Source organism: Cyrtonyx montezumae, unplaced genomic scaffold (genome assembly GCF_038088225.1).
Source record: "Cyrtonyx montezumae isolate F1298 unplaced genomic scaffold, pur_monq_1.0 scaffold_0, whole genome shotgun sequence".
NCBI classification, from domain to species: domain Eukaryota; kingdom Metazoa; phylum Chordata; class Aves; order Galliformes; family Odontophoridae; genus Cyrtonyx; species Cyrtonyx montezumae.
In genome coordinates, this window is record NW_027071824.1 from 6518539 (window position 1) to 6539282 (window position 20744).

Below are 20744 nucleotides of genomic sequence, written 5' to 3' on the forward strand. Positions count from 1 at the left end.
GGGGTTTTTTTTGTTGTTGTTTTTGATGACTGAACACAGTTCTTGTCTCAGCAAGTAGACATCGTGTAAGTACCTGCATTATGTTAGATTGGCGACTTGTGGAATAATTTATTGGGTGAATATATCAGGAAGATGTGGAGTTCTAAGCACTGCAGTGGTCCGAAACTTTCAGTCCAGAGTGGATTACTGCTTATACTTATGGAGTAAGATTTACCATACCAGATTTCTTGGATTAGGTTTTTTCTGTCAAAATAAATAATTACAAGCTAATCTTATGCAAATTAATAGCAAGCTTTGTAGAGATCTTTTTGTGGAGAGATCTTTTGAATGATGAGAGCTGTTAATAACGATGCTGCTTAGGAACAAAATGTTAGGAAGGCTAGTCTTGCACCACAAAGCAGGGAAACTGGATAAATTAAATGATGCTGATACAATTCAGTGAGTGATCTGTATTTTACACATTATAATATGTGTATCTATTTATATCACCTTGACAAGTATCCACAAATAAACACTTTTGTCACTGATTACTGAAATTAAGTAAACATTGTTATGTATTTCTGGTTTAAAGCTGTCTGTTTATTCCTCCTACATAGCCTTGAAAAGTTCTGTTTGTATTATCTCTTTGCATTAGGACAGGAACTGTTTCCTCCCAAAACATGCAACACTGCTTGAAGGTGTTAATTCTCCCAGCTGCTTGTTTTCATGCCATAGCCTTTTGCCAGTAAAGAGGTCTGCATTTTTTTAGTATGCTTTGGGCAAAACCAGCCTGGTTAGTTCAACTCACCTATTTAAATTAAATTGGCTAGGTTTGTGCAAAATATTTTGGGGAGTGCTCACGTGATTTCTTCCCCCAGCAGAGCTGTGGAGATGATAATCTCTAGCAGATGTGTGATAACAAATAGCTTGGGATAGTAATGTCTTCATCTGGTGCAGTTGTTAGCAGACCAAATGTCTGTCTGTAGCCTGAGGCTGTGGGCAAACAATTGAACATGATTGAGTTATGGCAAGTTAACAAGTTGTTGCTTGGCAGCTGAGCTGCCATAGCTGAGCATGTTCTGTGTGGGAGCACAACTGTTCGTGTGCTCCCAGCTTGAGGTGAAACACATTTTCTTAAATAACCTTTGTAAAATTTTAGAAAAAGGAGTTCTACCTAAGGAGGGTACCCCCAGTGAGAAGAACATTTGTTTGGTCAGCTGTAGAAACAGAGCTGAACTACATTTTGCTGAGCTACTATAATGTGATTATTTTCAACAAGTGATATATTGCTAAGTATTTAAGTGACCTCTGTCACGTAACTATCTGCATGTCTTAATTTTTTTGTGTTTATCTTCACAATATCCTATAAAGCTAGGAGGTGCTTTTATTCTCATTTGTCAGAATAACCAGAATGCTTAAGTAAGTTAATGTTTTACTTTTGGTTATACAGTCAATGCTGTAATTATTTTATGGTGTAATCTAGAAACAACATTTCAGATTGGAAAACACAGAAACACAGAATTGTGGGGGTTGGAAGGGACCTCTAGAGATCATTGAGTCCAAGCCCTCTGCCAAAGCAGCTCTTAGTCATCCATTACTGTAATGTGGAAGGAAGATCATTCTTCCAATGACCACCTGTTGCTGTTCTCTTCTGAGTTATCAAGAAGGCTTTGAAGCATGCTCTTGCAGTGGTAAATAACATAAACTGAAATACAGGTTTCTCCACGTGAGAGACAGTAATGGAAGAAGACTATGGAACTAGTTCAAGTTACGTGAAGGCAATGTCAGATGATACTAAATAATATTGAGTGTCAGTTAAATAGAATGTTAATCATAACTTCCCTGGATTTTCTGCAACTACCTCCCTTTTTTCCTTAGTTGTTCACAATCCAGTTTAAATTTATGTCCTGCTTTTGTAAAAAGAGATGTCTCTCAAGTACATATGTTTGTGATTTGTTTATTTATTGTGACTAACAGTATTCTCTTAAAGTTTCCGGTGGAAAATTAGCACCAAAGCTGATGAGATTTTTTCAGAAGTGTGTTTTTCCTCTGGTTAGCAATATGAATTTCAGCCTTTCCCATTCTGAAAAGGGTGTGTGTATAGCACTTGTTCAGTTCATCTGATGATACAGATCGAGTATGGTTTTTTCCACAGATGTGACAAATAGAATTACAGCTCCTCTTTATTTGATCTTCTAAAGGAACCAAGATGTGTAAGTGTTCTGTCTGCTCCTTCTTTCCCACCGTGTCATCTGTTGTTTGGGAAAGAGTCCTAATTTGCAGCAGATACAAAACTATTTGTCGTCTTGCAGGTTTGCCAAAAATGAATGAAACCATTAATTACTACATTTTTTTGAGCAGCTGTTAATAGATTGGGATAAGAAAACTGTACATTAGACTACTGGTTAATTACAAGTACTGTAATTGTTTAATGTGGCTTTTGTGGAATGAAATTATAATAGCAGAGGAGGTAAATTCTGCCAGTAAATTGAAAATTATACATGAAAATATGTGTATAGTTGCATTGCAGTAAAACTAAGGAATGCATAACTGGTTTACTGCATAGTTCACTTTTGCCATCACATGGACAAATACTCCCAACAAAAATATTTTATAAAGTAATATTTAAACATTTTAATTTAAGTGTACAACTATTAAAGGTATTAAGTTAATATGTTATAACCCCAGAGCTAATCAATCATGCAGGAGTTCAGATAAAACATTAAAATCCAAATGTGTTTACATCATTAGAAATTAACAACTAAGCAGTTTTATCTTGTCTTTGGAGTGCCATGAAGCACTAACTCTATACTTATGATTGGTGCTTAATAATATTTGCAGTTCCAGATTAAATTATGTGAATGTTTGAGGACACATTGCTTTCTTCCCTTGTCATCACCCTCAGGGACAATGTTACTTCATCAGTTTGCAAGTTTTCCTATTTGAGAGGAGATGGTGCCATTTTGAAAAGGAGCAAATCTTGATCTAGTTTTCTGCACAATGACCTTATTTTTAAGGTCATAAAAAGACTTTATTTGTGGGTAGAGGTAAGAGCAGTTTGGCTGTTATTTCAAAGGGTAGCTACTATGTTGTGCTTTGGAAAAAATATATTTTAAGGAAATATTTTTCTGTTCTTGTAAATTCAAGTGTTTAAGTTTTGCATTAGGTTCTTGCTAATATTAGAGGAATCCCTGGATCTCATATACTTAAAACAGCACCCATGGGTGCACGTGTAACTAAAAATCTTAGCAACAGACATAGGCATTGTGCCTTCTCTTTGAACTGTGGTTTTGTGTAAGGAGAGAAATATTAGAAAATGTGAGTAGCTTGTTTCATATTATGTAGAATATTTTTTTATATATATTTTAAAATTGTGCCCATTTATTATAATAATAGTACATTTCAGCTTGTGTGAAAAATGACATTGCGGAACTGTCCTAGCCAAAAGAAGGAAGAGGACAGTAATTTGTGTGCTGCTTTTGGATTTAGGATTTCATGTTATCAAGGCTTTTTGAAGTGTTAATATCACCAGTTAATAGAGAACAGAGGACATCAGTCAGTGTTTCTTTAGCTTCTTCCTACCTACTCTTCTTTGTTATCAGAAATTCAAATTTTGCATTAACTGCTACGTGTGCAGGCACCTTGTATTTGGTGAGGTTTCATGGCAGTTGTTATGGTGAATGGGTGCAGAAAGTTAGGAAGCATAATGAGCTTAATGTTCAGTCTCAGCTTTAGTGATTTTTTTTTCCCCCTCTCCATACACATGGTTATATCTCTTTTTTTTTTTAGATTATTGTTGGTGTTCTAGCTGTACTATCTTGACCAGAAAATGAGATTATTTGAAGAGCTGTTCATCAAGCAGACTATTAAAAATTTGGAAGTGAAAAAACTAAGGAGGAGAATGATGTTGGAGTCCAGCTGTAGAGTTATTTTCTTGGAGCCAGTTGAAAGACAGTAGGCTAAAGACTGATGTAAAGCTTCTCAATCACTGATCTAGATCTAAACTTGAATGAACAGTTGAAAATCGTTATGTTGTGCTGGCTGTTTACTTACATGAATTGAACTTTTAGTCTTTTACAGTGGAGCTAATGCATTCAATTTGGCTATGCTTTCTCATTTTCTCACAAAAGAAGCAAATTAGGAAACTGATATTGAAGTTAAGCATTTCTAAGCTTATAAACATTTCCCTTGTACTGTTTTTAACTTATGTTAGTTATTTGTGATAGATTTTTACAGCTGTTACTTCTCGCTCTCTCACTAATTTTTGCAATGATTTTAACCTATCCCTATATGAGTGTAATCTAAATCTAAAACTATGAAAGTATAATACAGAACTGTATTTGCAAGGCTTTTCAAGAAATTGCATTTGTCCTATATGTACTATATTTAGTGAATGTCATGCTCAGTAAACAACTATGTATTCAGAAATGTCTGTAATGAACAGTGTAGCTGAGTAAGCTTACCCAGTCCTTACGTAGAAGTAACTGTTCAAGGCCATGGTTATTGCTCGAGTCAAAAAGATGCTTTTGAAATCATTTCAGAGTTGATATACCCATATATTTTGGATATTAATGATGTTTTCACAAGATGAAAAAGGAACCAAAGAGTGTTTGCTTTAGAATTTGTGAAATAATATTGTCCTAAAACTGAATGGTATTATTTCTGGAACCTCTTTTCTGTCTATATTACATAATCGCACAAAGATGAGCACTATTTATTTTTAACAGGTGTTCTGTGATTAAAAATCATAATGGAAAATATATATCCAAAACTATTTTGGAATATTCTGATATAAATATTCCTTTTTAAAAATGTGAAATCATGCCATTAGTTGAAAAAAGTTGTAGTTTTGGCTATTTAGTTTCTAACAGAAGTAGATTTTTTTAGTTCTATTCCATCAGTATTCCTTGGTGACTTGTTTGTACACTAAGATACTGGTTTAGATTTGCCTTTGTGCAATTCATATACTTTTGATCAATTCCAACTCATGCCCAATTATATTACACTAAATTAACATAATTCAACAGATGTTGATATTTAAATGTTTTCTGGCATTCACATCTTGGACAGCTGTCTTAGAGCTTGGGGAAAAGGCAAACATTTAGAGTTAAATGCTGAACATATGCTTAAATTACTAATTAGAAACAAGAAAAAACAATGCATTATCCTTTCTGAGGGCAGTAGGCCTGTAATACAGAAAAAAATTTGGAGACTCTGTATTTGCAAATAAAGTATGAGTGACTTGAGATTAGGTGACATAATGTTGTAGCAGTGTAAAATTTTATTTCACGTGGTACTTGTTGTACCTGTATGGACTTTTGGACTTTGCATTACTTCTGTATTTGAATAACCGTTAAAAATGCTGAAAAGGTAACACAAAGGAAGGTAGTAGGATACAGTATTTGCTGATGAGTGAAGCTGATATGGGCAGGAAGAAAATTGTATTTTTCTTATTATTAATAGTATTGCCATAGGATTTCCAGCAAAACAGGTACGTCATCCTTATGTTGAAAGTTATTAAGCCAATCTGTTCACAACATATGAAAGGAATTTGACGTGTGCTGTTTTATAACAGCTGTTTGAAATTTTGTGAAAGAACAGTAAAATGCATAGCTTTTGTGGTTAATATAATATCTTTGCACACTTGTGGAGTCAGGTGCTGCAATCTGTTGTATGGATGATGTCATTCTTTAAACAAGTTTGAAGAAAAGCTTAAATGTTTGTAAAGGAAGTAGAGGAATCAAATGTGGAACTGATTTCATATGAATGGTGTCTGAGAAAAATGATACCAAGAAGAAATTTATATTCATCTTCACAACCATTAAAAATTAATGTTCATGCTATATATGAGTTGTATTTCAGTATTATTTTGCCAGTTCTTTAGCACTGGGTAAAAATTTTTAGTGTATTTTGTAGACAAGATTAATTTGCAGCAGTCTTCATTTACCACTCATAGCCAAGAAGGAAATCCCTTCAATACTGTCACCACTCTCTAGTGTTCAGAAGGTATGAGGGGGGGCAGTGTTCTTTCTACATTCTCCAGAAAGTTAACGTGAGGTAATATGTATAAATTTGTGAACAATTTTGCATATTAAGAACAAAATCGGGCATACTTCAGGCATACTAGAGATTTTTCAGTTTTTAATTTCCAGGAATCTGTCTGCTTGTGCTAAATATTGTCAGTGTTGCTTTTGCAGTTTCCATAAAGGGCATGAAATCTTTTTAATTCACTGGGAGATTATGATAGAAGTAGAAGTAGACCTCGTGTATACCGTAAGTGTATGATCTCAGCATCACATTATCGAAGGTGGTTTTTTTTTCTGCAAGGAAGATTTAAGTGAAGAATTGTTCACCAAAACTGTAGCTATCTTAGTAGCTTTGGTGTAGACAGTGGAGACTGTCTAATAATGCTCACACTGCCCAGATTACCACCAGGCACACACACGTGATGTTTCTGTGACAAATTACAAAATAGATTATAGACATTGATTTGACTTGAAGTAAGGTAAATCTGTTCTGAGTGACATTTATCTCAGATACTCTTACCAAAATGTTACTGGGATGTTTTTTAAGATCAGTATGTTTTGTTATACTGAGATCTGTAAATCTTAATTGTTCAGTCCATTATTCTGTAATCTAATCCACAGAAATAACCTCAGAGCAGTGTCCTGCACATCTGCTTGAACTACACATTCACTGTGCTTATATAGAGAGTGAGAAGATGTAGATACCTTCTTGAGAATGGGCCAGGAGCCATCCATCTGTGTAATTATTAATAAGGCAACCACAGGGTTACTGTTCTCTGGCCATTTGCATGGAGGCCAGAGGCTGTGCCCACATTTGGACACTCAGTCATAAGAAAATGTAGACGTTTATTTTGATCCTGATGTGATTAGATGTTTAGTAAAACATACGTAGTAGTTTTTAATTATATTTAAATTGAAAGTGATCGTAAACTGTTTTGTGGACACAGGTGGTCTCAGCTAGTCACTTTTGGAGAGTTAGAAGGGTACAGTAGGAGTTAAGTGAACATTATGACATTTTTAGTTAAATGAACCTGGTGACATTTTTAAGCAGTGTTAATGAATGTGCTTCCATGGCCACAGCATACAGTAGTGTCCGCATTTTGAGCTGTGTGATAAACAAGGATCTTTACTACATGTCCAGTATGCGTGTAAGAACTTGAGAACCTTTTTTTTTTTTTTGCAATATTTGCATGTTAAGGATATCTGAGTAATGGGAAGTTCACTCAGATTATGCTTTGATTTTGAAAAGTTGAGTTACACAATGCACTTTATTTTTTTAATCATTTCATTGCCTTTCTTCTGTTACACAATTTTGAATTCTGTTGCTTTTTTTAATCTTTATGCTAATGTGAGTGTTTTTTCACATACTGTCTACCTAATTTTGGTTTATAAGGAATTGTCAAACCATTTAAAGCTTAATGTGAATAATGGTTCTGACAGCATTCTGTCTTCAATTATATCTATATTCATATCTATTGCTTATCTATATTATAAGACTTAAAAATAACAGTGGCAATTACATTTCCACTTGAAAATAATCCCCTCAAGTCCCTTCTAGAATGCAAACCTGTCAACTCTTGCCTTATTTTAATCTCTTCTTAAAGAATTTTGCTTATAAACTTTTGTCAAGCTTCTACAGTACCTAAAACATTCTGATGATAAAATTGAAGAGTTCTACAGCCATCTGCAGGAACGCATTGATACTGTGGCAGAATGATGTGGCACTGTTTACAGTGAATGTTTCTCAGGTGAGAGAGATGTTGGTTGGAATATAATGGATAAACAAATATTGATTATTCACCTAATTATAGTACAGAAATCAGGCTTCTTGAAAACATTGTTATAATAGTCTGCAGTATAGGATTTTCCAATTCAAGAGTACGGATGTTTAGTAAATGTTGTTAAACAAAAAATGCACACTCTTCGTTAGTCATCAGTACTTTTATACATTTTTAACATGGAACATCAAACTATCATCTCCATTACTTACAAGTTATCTTCTCAATGTTGTAGCATAGTAAGGAAAATGCTTTGTTACTCAATGTACTGAAAGACAAAATTAAGTTTCGTCTTTTAAGTGATGTTACTGGCAACACAATTGCAATACATTAACAAAATAAGCAACTGTGCTGACATCAAACCGTTGCTACTTAGAAGAAAAGTGACAGATGTAAAAGCAGAAAGAGTACAACGAGTTTCAGGTTACAATGAAACAGATAAAATAAACATCCGTATACTTTGGTTTTAATCCATTAATACCTAGAATTCCTCTGAGCAGGGTGACAGTCCTTACTAGTTTAGGCTGTTGTACTAGTGAATATGAAGTTAACTGTTTCTTTCTGAAGAGACTACGAAGTAATTATTGGATTTGATTAGTTGTTTTTTATTTTTATTTTTTTATATAATTTGGGGGAAGCATTGAGTTTGGGGTTGTTGTAGTTGTTTGTTTTGGGGGTTGTGGGTTTTTATATTTTTAATTTTTTTTATTATTTTTTTTACTCTTGGAATGGTAGTGATTACAGAAGCATGTAATAAATCCGTGATCTCTAAGTCGTTTGGGAGTATCAGCTAATCAGATATATTACACTTCTCAGTGATTGGGATGGTGAATTTTTAACTCCAGTAGCAGCAGAGGTCTGTGTTCAGTTGCTCACAAGGTGGAACACCATGTAAAGTGTGCAGCTGTAGATTCCATCACACAATGGTTTGTTTGGGGTTGTTACCATTGTCTACACAAGGATTTTACAAATATAAATCTGATATAACCTGTAACAAATGTCTTGGAGTGGTGAAGATCTTGAAGAGGTTTAAGGCTGTACTATACATAGCCTTGGGCAATCTGGTGGGTGGAAACGCTGCCTGTGGAATGGGGGTTGACACTAGATAATCATTATGGTCCCTTCCAACACCAAGCATTGTTATTTTATGATTGTATGAATACATGAGTAACAGAAAAGACAGTCAGGAAAATTACTTACTTATTGCACTTTGTAATTGGATCTGTTATGAAGATATGGATAGAATTGTTTGGAGAGTCTGAAGATGCCAAAAATTCTATCTCATGATAACAAAGGCAAGTCTTTCCAGAAAAAAAAATAAAATAGGAAGACTGCAGCTATCAAGAAGAAGATAACAGAATTTGTCTGAGTAAATGTCACAATGTTAAGATGCTTCTGAATTGTTTTGCAGGAAGTTCCTTCTATAAAGAGGATGAACATATTTGCTGTATCAAAACTGCTTTTTGCTGTTATTATTTCCATAGAAATATTGTATTGATTTTTTTGTTTTGCTCTTCCTACCTTCTATAGTATATCTTCAGTTTTGAGGCTTTTATTTACCATGTATAATGAAGAATCTAAATACAGCACCTAAGATTTTTTTAATAAATAAATAAAAGTTGACAGTAGTTTATCCAATGTTTCTGTTTAATATGTTGAGGCATGCCACAACAACAACAATTCCTGGCATGCTAGTGTAAGTTCACACCAGCCTGGCTTTTGCAGCCCTCGGATTTCCCCCTGCCACAACTTTGCTGCGGCTGTGACACTCGCAGGCCTGCTCTGCCGTGGTGCAGCTGATGCCCTGTCCATGCTCATATTTTTCTTATTGACAGTGAGTGTTCTTGCCAAACGCCAGGGACCATAGTCACATCTGTTTGTCTCCCAAGCTTGTCTGAGGCTGCTTGGGAACACTTTTTATCCAGAGGGCAGCTTTAACTAGGCCTAATACTCTGGAAAGCCTCTATTTGTAAATGCATACAATGAGGCGACAAGTTCCTGTTGTCTTTCCTTAAAAATTATTCTATTTGACACTGCTTGCTCTAGTCCCTGTCACCAGCACGTCAAAAGCCAAGTTTTCAGGCAAGGTGGTCTTAACAAGTTTTATTTTTTCCCTAATAAAATGCCTAGCTTCCCTGTAGAGCACTATTTATAAATGATAGCTAGAAGCAAGCTAGGGATAAGTAGAGAGTAGTCAGGCAAATAGCTATCTTCCTTTCTGTAATCCTTGCTCTTCTGATTTAATGCTAAGGAACATAATGCTGAACTTAGCCTGATTGAGGGTCAGAGTTCTCCCTACTTTCTAATACCCCCATTACGAGCATTTCAAAATGTAGCGTTCTGCTGAAGTATGATGCTTCATTTCATCTAGCTGCTGGTTCAAGAACTGTGATGGTTCTTGTCCATTCCTCTTAAAACCCTTAGCTTTATGTTTTGCTGCGATCTGAATTGGCAGTGCATATCAGATGGTTAGACCTGGTGAAAGTGAACTCCACTTCTGCACTGAGAGCCAGTCTGAGATTTGATGCTAGTTGCCATAAAACCAGATTTGACAAAGCTTAATTGGGACTCTGGTGTATTGCTATTTATTTGTGGCACATGGAATTTTCAACAACAGAGAAATACCCACTCTCACCTTGGCTGGTGATCAGATTGTTGTGCCTTGCAAAGACAAATGATTCATTTATGCTGAAGGAACAAGGCTGCCTTTCAGATGTTCATTGATTTTAAATTAAAAAGTAACTGCTATGTTCTACATGAAGGGTGACAACAATAACAAAGTAGTCCTTACTTAGTGTTATTTGTTGCAACTCCATTCCCTGTGCCTGGAGGGAAGGTGGGGAGACCCAAGTACTATAATCTTGCAGATCAATAATCCGGATATCTCAATGTAGTGTAACAGATAATCAATTCTGGGTAAAATAACTCAAATACTGCTAGCTGTTACTGCTCTAGCTTGTGTCTTCAGGTTCAATTGCTTGACTTTATTAATTTTTATGTTTCATCCTGCGTGTATTCCTGGAGACTTTCTCCATTTTTCATTCTGAAAGCACAGAGTAGCACACTGGTTGGCATATAAATTACCACACAACTTATTCTACGTGTTTAATATCAGTGTTATATGCATCTCTTAAATATTTATTTTCCCACATTGTATTTAAGCATTCATTTTCTGTATTGTACAATCAGTTATGAGTTACATTCCTTGATTTCTGTCTGAATTTAGAACTGAAATATAGCACTGTGTTAGTATGGTGTTTCTATTGCAGTTTCTGGATGTTTAATAGAGTGGAATAGCAACTTAGGATTTCAAGGAAGAAAAAAACTGAAAATAAGAGAAATAAGTGTTGAAATAAGGACCCATTAAGTGAAGCTAGAGTATATTTCTTCATGAAACTTATTTATGGGAATATTTTACTAAGTAAATAAAACCACTGAAGCATTACTTGTTAGTTTACTGTATCTTTTTTTTTTTTTTAAGTATATAGAAGATTTTACATTGCCATTTTTTTAAATCAAGATATCCTTTTCACTCTTCACGTTATTGAAAAGATCTGAAGTTTCTCAACATAAATGATCATTTGTAATTCATTTAGGAGCATCACAGCTTAAAAAAAGAAATTATACATACAGTAAAGGCTGGGTCGTATATCCATGCTAAAACCAGATTCCCTGAGTAACAGAGTATTTATTTGCTACAGTAGACTATCAGTTGAAGTTCTCAGCTTGTAGTTTTATCAAAATTCACCACAATATTGTACTAAGAAGTTCACAGTTCTGAATATCATATCTGAAGACATGAAAATTGCAGCATTTTTAAATTATTCTATTTATCCCCTGTTCTGTTTTAGTTCTTTACAAGAAATGCCAACTACATAGATTCCTTTCTACAAGGATTGCACATTACTTGATGAAAAATAATGTCTCCTTTAAGATTGTATTGCAAAATTCATTATTTGGAAGTTCCAGTTTGCCCTTTTCTGTGTTATGTCACTGCTAGGTAGCTGGCTTTAGTGCAGTAAGATTGGCTTGTCTACCATCCTAGGGAGCTCCAGCAGTTTCCAAGTCCCAAGCTTGTAGATGTTTACTGAGAGACTGGACATTGTGCTCCACTACATCGTTCTCATACCGTATATTTGAATTAGTAAAGGACAAATTGATGTGCTGCAAGATGATTTCGAGTTCACTGTTTCATGTTTTCTCATTTGTTCATCTTACTTTAAAAAGAAATGGATAACAGTTTTCCTGTAATAAATGTTGTTCTGACAGTTAGGCATTACTAGCCAATTGATATTGTACCAACAATATTGTGATTTCTTTAGATAATTAATCTTAGCTATTTTCCTGTCAGAGGCAACAGTTTTTCTGTTTTTTGTTTTATGTTGCACTAGAAAGATCACCAGTTTTGAAAATTAAAAAGCATCCCTTTTATATTATTCATTCCAAGAACAATTTATGGTCTACATTTAGATACTGAGCACTTGTCAACAAACATAATTATGCTTCGATATAAACAAGATTGGTGGCTTCACAGTGCAGCTTCATCTCAGCTGAATGTTTTGATATAGGTTCGGATTATACAAGCTTTGTGTTTATGTGGCATTTTTCTTCCTTTGTGTTAATAGTTTTCTCCTATAATTACTTGCAGGCAGACCAGTGTGCATTTAGGATCATTGTGCATGGGAGACATCAAACGGAGAAGGAAAGCTGCTCCCCTGCCAGGACCCACAGGTAACCAATTTCAGTGGGACAGAACACAAAACACAAGATGTTAAATCTGTAAATACAAAGCAGTAGGTCAGTGACCCAGGGAAATGCTGGGTAAATTCAATAACATGTATTGTAACTTCAGATTTTTTCTATTCTTATTTGTTAATAGAATTAAAGAGTATATCCATTTTTTAACCTCTCTCTCAAACATTCCCAATTTCTAGATCTTTATAACAGCCCTTCTTTAAAGAGACTATATCTTTTTTCATATACTGAGAATCACAGACAGTAGCAGTTATGGCTCATGTCTGCTCAGGCATTACAAGGTAGAAGACTTAAGGTGTCTTTTTATTTTTCTGTGAGTGTGCATGTGAGTATAGTAAATATCCTCCAAATGACTGAAAAGGTGGTGATAAGCTTTAAAATTAGTGCAGTGGATTAAATAGGAAGCAACTTGCAAGCACATTTCTGAAAGATTTTTACAGATGCGAGGTCATAACCACTGCATGCATTTCGCTGATGTCACTGCTGTGAAATGACTTTTTCAATACCTAGCAGTGATTTATAAGACACTTGTCAGTTTGTTTGTGTTAATTATGTATGTGCATACTGGAAAGAATAGATTGTGTGCGTGTCACTGTGAGACGTTTTATGTATTGGTAATATGTAAATCAGGGTTGTGCACAGTAATCATATAAAAATTATATCAACACGCATAACACAGTTTTTCATGTATATTCTAGGTAGCTGTCTTTGGAGAAGCCTAATATTTGTATTCCAGCTGAATTCCCTCTTCTGAATTTTCATTGTTTTAAACCTCAGTGGCAGAATAATATTAAAAATGTTATTAAAGCACCTTGGTGGCAATAGTATGGAAGAAGAGAATGTATGGGTCATGTTCTAAGACTCTGAACATATGCGAAGTGAGAAAGAAAAATACTTAATGGTTGAAGAGAGAATAATATAATTATTTCTACAAGGTGATTTTCTCTTGATAACTTTCAAGTACTAAAGGATGTCATTCTGTACGAAGAGGGTATGAAATATCATGAAATTCATTTTATAGTTCATTTTACCTTAGGCTTTCAGTGTTCAGTATTTTATTTTACAAGCTGGTTCCTCTGCACAACTTTGCAAAGCCAATATTTTGACACTAAAGTGAATGCATTATATTCAACATTGTGTATCTGTGTATTTATAATTTTAAAGATTCTGCATTCCCAGGACTTTCTTTTATTTGATGGATAACTGAATAATGATAGGTAAATGTATCATATGAGGCACCTTCTATTTAATTTGAGGAGTTATTTTCTTTTAAGTTCAAGGTAATCTTCTCGATTTTGTTCTTTATAGAATGAGGATTTTTTTTTCTGTTTCATCATTATAAATGTCAGGTTAATGTAAACTTGTAATTATGTGTAGATAAAATATAACGTTTTATAAATTATTGCAATTTTATTCACTGCATATTTTTTACACCTAAGTTATAGTTTATCTGTTATGAAACTTGGTTATATATGTCAATATTTTATAACATTTTACAAAAGGAGCACGGTGTCCTTTGAGAACAGAGATACCTCTAGAAACCTGAACAGAAGTGGTCATTTTTATTATTGGATTATTCTCCTTTCAATTGTTTCAGATAAGATATAGGAACAGAAGGACTAAATTGTATACAGAAGAGTTTGTGAGTAAATATTTTCTTGAAAGAAAAAGAAATGTATATACTTACTTGAACAGAAGTTGGAAAATAGAAGAAGCATTCTGCTAGTATTCTTCTTTATTTACCATTGTAGTGAAACCTGAAAAGTTGTCTACAAATGAGTGATTAACTGCAAATATTTTCTTGAGCCACATGTGCTGCAGTGTTTTGCCTAATACAAGTTGGACATCTGAAAAACAAAGATACCTAGGTTGCTCTGGAAGTAATGCCTCCTATTTATTTTCCTGGAAATTACAACATATATGAAACACTATTTAAGAACGTTTTGTAGCTGAAAATTTGCTCTAATTTTCTGTGTAGTCACCACTTTCTACCTTGCATGCTCACATTCACTGTTTGGTCTCCATAAACGTTCAGGAAGCATCAATGAATGACAGTGGTTGCCATTTTTCCATGTGGAAATATTCACTGACACCCTTTTGCTTGATATGCAATTCCATGCCAGATGGCATTCTGTCAGACTGCCTCTCTGCTGCCGTCTGGCACATGGCAACAAACTTCATTGGAATATTAGCAGGAAGGTTCTGCTTCTGCTGCTGTACCACCAACATCCAACTCTAATGTTGTGGGCCAGCATAATAAACCAGGAGGCATTACTTTTGGAGCAGCCCTTGTAGATCAGACGCATCAAGTTTGCTTCTCTGAGTACACTGCTTAAACTGAACATTGTAGTGTCATTATGGAACTTTTCTAGTATGCTAAGGAGAAAATGTGTAAATAACATCAGAGAAAGTATGACCTGCTTAAGCTTACAGTTTTTGGTTACATGTTTTCAGAATCACTGGTGTTTTTCAAAAAGTTAAAAGTGCTAAAGTAATTCCTGTAGTACTATGCACAGCCTTGAAAATGATCTTTTTAAATGTTTAGATTCAGTAGTACTAGAGAGAAGGGCTGGTGATACCAGTCATATGCCAGAACATATTGAAATATGTTCTCTGTTTTGAGTCTCACAAGAGTAGCACCTGCTATTTTCAGTCATCTTAAAAGCTATAGACTTCTGTGGCAAGCAGTGTTATTGGTTAAACATTTATTAATTGTGACAAGAACACCCAATTTATTTCAGTACTCCAGCTTATTTACTGCTCTTTCACCTTTGTATTTTGTATTGAAAAAATAAAATGAATATTGATAGAGTTAGATATTGATTTCTAAATTTATAACCTATTCTCAGCCAGGAGTCAAAGTCACATACCAATACGTTTGTGTATATTAGTAACAAAAGGATGTAGATCTACTTGTACAGCAATGAGAAACTGTTGAAGCAAGAAAGTTTGAGCAGTGCAGTGCATTTTGTAGTTTGAAAAATGTCATGTATAAAGGTGAAGAAGAGCTGTGTTGAAAAGCAATGAAGAGAGAGGGAGATAATACTAGGTATGAATTTTTAGGACCTTACAGTACTGAGGTGGTAAAGTCTTAGTCTGTCCTTTTATTTTTACTAAAGTAAATTTAATGGATTTTGGATGTTTGATATAGCCCCATCTGTCTATTACCTGTGCTTAAGCAGTTAATTGTTTTGTCAACTGGAAAAAGATGGAAAGAAAATTTGTTTACCTTCTACAATTTCTAGTAAAAATTAAGTGTTATACAGTAGAAATATCTACATTTTTGCACAAATTCTTCCGTGAAATCAATATTATTTCAGCGATTCAGCAGTAAAATGTGGGGTCAGGTCAGTTCTCAGTGACTTTATGCTCTCTTTGACTACTTGAGCATTAGAGTTGTTTCAGATGACACCCTGATGTATTTCACTGCAGCATACAACGTCCTCTAGTTTGTTTAAGAGAAACTCTTAGGCAAGCCAATACATTATCATGGAAATAACCCTATCAAAACTGGGTTCTGGTGCCAATGAAAATAATAAGATATAGCAACAACAATTGTGTGGAACAAGAAAGATGTTCTCAAAACAGTTGAAATGTGTGCATTGGATATGTTTACAGTATTTTCAGTAAACAACTTTGATATGAGACTTCAAATAGGTAATCTGGTGGATGCTACAGAATTTCTGGTACCTTGATGTATTTACGCCAGTTTCTGTCTTAGTGACTCTGTCGCATTCTGTACAGATTTTATTTTTCAATTGGCTATTTTTTAATTTGTTTGTTTGTTTTTATATCAGATGCTTCTAAACCTTGCTTGTTGTGCAAATTCTGCTTGATATTTGAAGGATGTTAATCACTTATTTTAAAATAAGTATAAAAAATTGGATCCAGAATAACAAAAATGTTAAGTTTTCCTTGTATACATTATAAATAACCTTTTATTTATATTTGAAAACATTATTTTATGTCGGAGTTTATTAGCTTGTTTTATAGTGTGAATTTGCAAAATCTAATTTTAAGAAGAAAACTATCGTGTAGTTGAGATTCAGAGAATTTACGTATTAAGTATATGTTATTGTCCATTTTATAGACAGATAGTATTGATAATTTTTATGAAAAGCCAACTTCAGACGTTACGTCTTTATTTGGTGTGTTGCATGCTATGTTACAGGCTGATGCAGAGTGAAATGATTAAGTCAAGGCTCTGATTTAAAAAAAAAAAATTAATGAAAAATATGACATATTCCTAATTACAGCAGAAATACTGAGCACTCCTGTAATGCCATCATGACTCACTTTAACAAGGTAATCAAAAGGGTACATGTTTTCATTCCTTTTTAAAAATTGCCAACAGAACAGCTAAGCAAACTATTTTGCTGATGCTTAATATGTCAGTGATTAAAAATCAGACCTGAATATCTGCAGCACCAAAATGATGATTTGAAAAGGATTGTGATTACACTGTGATAACAGAGGTTTCTGAGGGTACATTTGTGGTGAAGGTCAACTTACTGGAATAGTTGCAAAGAAAGGGAAGACTTTTGCTGACTTCAATGAACTGTCAGTAAATTTCCAAAACTCTAGGCAAACTATTTTATGCCTACTTTATTCTTAGCTTGATTTGTGGCTTTTCCACCTACTAAATGTACAACTCTTATCGACAGAAATCTCTTTTCATAGAGCAGTTACAACACTGGCATGTAGTGAATACTTCCCGTTATCACACTACACCAATTCTTAGCATCTTTTATGGGTTGCAAAGCCTATCTGCCTGAGCATCCAGTCTATGGATATATATATATATATGTATATATATATATGTATGCAATTTATTTCTGCAAGAGATTGAGTTCTAGAGGCTTTGTTTCATTTTTTCTTCTTGTACCATACTTTTTTGCTAAATCAGTTAAAAAGTAAAAGATCGGGGTGTACCGTATGATATGAGAAACAACACTAGGTACTGTAAAGAAATGGTTCCCCACAGGGGAGCCATCTCCATTTTAAATGCTTTATTGGGGGGCTTTTTGCTTTTTTAAGAAGTTGTTCTGGTTTTTGCTTGTTTTGTCAACCATTGATAGTTTGAGTTTCTGATCTTGGAGAATATGGGCCTGGCAAACAGCAAAGTCAGGATTCTGAGCTTCACAAAAGCAAATATCCATCTAAGGAATTACTGGATGGGATCCCGTGGGATACTGGCCGAAGGGGTATAGGAATGGAACAGAGCTGGCAGCTCTTACTGGATGTTTTTCTGAGAGCAAGAGCTTGCAGAAAAGGCTGGAATCCAGCATGGCTGAGCAAGGACCTGATGGTCAATCTGAGAGAAAATAAGAGCATGTACAAGCAGTGGAAACAGGAAAACATGGCCTGGAAAGAATACAGAGGGTGGCCATTTGGTCATGCAGAGATGGAATAAGGAAAGCCAAAGCACAGATGGAATTGAACTTGCATCATAAATTGCTCTTGGAATGAATAACTTAAGGGATGTGAAAAATAACAAGAGGGTTCTGCAGGTCAGAAGAGACAAGCAAAGGAGAGCATATCCTCTCCAATAAATGGAAAAGGGAGAACTGGCATCAAAAGGCATGGAGAAGGCTGAGATCTTCAATGAATTCTTTGCCTTCACTGACAGTTGGGCTTCCTATACCTCTCATAACCCCTAACCTGTAGATGAGGCTGGGGGAACAATATCCCTCCCAGTGTAAGAGTGGAGTAAGTCAGAGTCTGCCTCATGAGGCTGTATTTGTATGGTTTTGCGGGGCAAGACTACACTCGTCCCAGGGTGCTGAAGGAACTGGCTGATGTGTTTGCCAAGCCATGCTTCGTTGTATTTGAAAAGTTGTAACTGTCAGGCGAAGGCCCTAGTGACTGAAAAAGGGGACCAAAAGGATCTGGACAGACTTGGAAAGTGGACCCATGTGAACTTAATGAGGTTCAGCTAGGCTGAGTGCAAGGTGTTGCACTTGGCTTGAGGCAATCCCAGACATGTGCCCAGACTTGAAGAAAAACTCACTGAGGGCAGCCCTGTGAAGGACTTAGGGGTCCTGGTGGGCTGCAACAAAAGAGAGGTGGAAGCAGGGAAAAGGGAGGTGACTGTCCTCTATTCTGCTCACATGAGGCCCCATCTGGAGTACTGCAACCAGGCCTGGGGCTCCCAACAAAAAAACAGCACAGAGCTGTTGGAGTGGGTCCAGAGGAGGGCCATGAAGATAATAGGAGAGCTGAGGAATTTTATTTATTTTTTTATTGTTAACCTACAGCTTGACATTGCCACTGCTAAGGTCACATCTAATATTTGCATTCTGATGTTTTCATTACCAACACAAAGATTGTAGTTGGCTTGTGTAAGTGACACAACTGCATTTTAAAGAGAAAGAGTGAGAACTGTAGCAGATCAATCTGCTGGATGTGGTTTTTATTTTTATATCATTCAAATGGAAAGGGATAATTCATTGTCTTCCCAGATCTTCATCTTATTGGAAAGTTCTCCAAAACCAGAATCATCTCTTTATTCTAGGCAGAAGACTTAGTAATAATGTTCCAGGTTTTGTTTTTGCTCTTTCTGTTTACTAGCAATAGTGTAGATACAGGCCCTGATAAACAGGCAAATGTTTATTTAGCCTGTAGTAAATATATATGTGGATGTATTTGACTAGTTTCAATAAATTAATCTTCATCTTTAAATTTAGTGTGACAAGATAATTCTCTAACCACATAGACACAGAATTGGTGATATAGATACTTATTATCCATTACCAATGGTATCCTGGTAGTCCATCCAAATTTAGTTTAAGATAATTTAGAGCTGCCATAAGAGGCATAGTCCTAATATCCATTTAATCCTCAATCTTACTGCTGAAATTAATAGTAGAGCTGTCCCCAGGAGAATGTTTTTGTGGTTTAAGTTATTTCTCTGCAGGACTCAGTGCAAGGTTACGGTTATTTTCATAAAAGTCAGAAAATGCTTATCAGAAGAGGGCTATTTTGGCAAGTGTTAAGTTCATAACTTTGGAATTCTCCCTGTTGGATATGCTTTTGAAATGCAGTTCAGTCACTGTCTTTCTGACAGCATAGATGGGGAATAAAGCTGGCCTCGTTTGGACACTAATGAAACTACAAATATGAAAACACAAATATCAATAGATTCCCCCCTGTGAAGGAATAAACTTAATTCTACTAATTCCGTCTTTTTCCAACCAAAGATAGTAGAGATTGAATGGGAAAAAGAATGCACTTCATCCACAGTGTGGTCCAATAGATCAAGAAAGGGGAAGAGTACTTGGAAGTCCAAATCTAAGTGATCTGCAATGACGGAAGACCAGTTAAACCAGTTCAGTGTCCAAATTTTCATCAGTGTGTGGATTTATGACTGGGGGGGTTGGAAATGAATGTAAAATTTAGCATTTGTACTACAAGATGTATTTACCCCTGCTACAATTATTCAACAAATTACTTTAATATATCTAGTAGTGGGACAGTAGGAGTTAAACCGTAGCAGTGCAGACACTGAATCCTACAGAGGATGCTGGGTGGGTATGAAGGCTTCTGGCGTCTGCTGAGGTTCTGACTGCCTTCTTTGCTCGTTTTATCACTCTGTAGTGGCTAGAGTAGAATGCAGTGCAAGCAGACTTATCTAGATCATAATTCTTCTAAGGCTGTTATTGAGACACAGTCCTTAATACCTTGTTGTGGAGCATATATGAAAGTTTGATCTAGCAGTTCAATCCCAAATGCTTATCTAAATAATGCAGTATTTTCGTATCTGATTTTGTTTGTTTGCTTGCTTTTGTTATATAGCCACAGCATTGTGAATTGTGAAAACCACTAGAGGTACTGATTTTAAAAATCACAGTATGACTGTTAGCCATGCTAGCATTACTGACTCTGTACAATGATCCAAAACAGTTTTTAAGAATATAAACCTCTGGGCAGTCTGATTCCCATTTTGTTAGTTAGAGAGAATGGACATAGAAAAGATACACTGCAGCAGCCTGTTATTTCGATTACATTCCTTCTAAAATGTATTGTGTATCGAGATCAGTCCCTACTGTTCTGAGCTCATCTGTCTAGTGAGAAATCAGAAAAGAAAAAGAGATGGAATATTAAATGCTTTCAGAAAACAAGGGGGAAAGTGCACTAGCTTTTAAAGTGAAGCAGCATGTATCGCTTTGCCTTCCATTGGCTGTTTATCCAACATCAATACAACACT

General features: G+C 35.3%; 1 protein-coding gene across 2 annotated transcripts in view; it reads left to right on the forward strand.

Annotated features, from left to right (window-relative positions):
- GPATCH2 (G-patch domain containing 2) overlaps window positions 1-20744 on the forward strand; it is a 100737-nt gene that overhangs the window by 75206 nt on the left and 4787 nt on the right. For both annotated transcript variants that reach the window (XM_065744028.1, XM_065744110.1), the window contains exon 9: window positions 12432-12514. In XM_065744028.1, the coding sequence (XP_065600100.1) occupies window positions 12432-12514 (83 nt within the window). The remainder of the gene's footprint in view (window positions 1-12431; window positions 12515-20744) is intronic.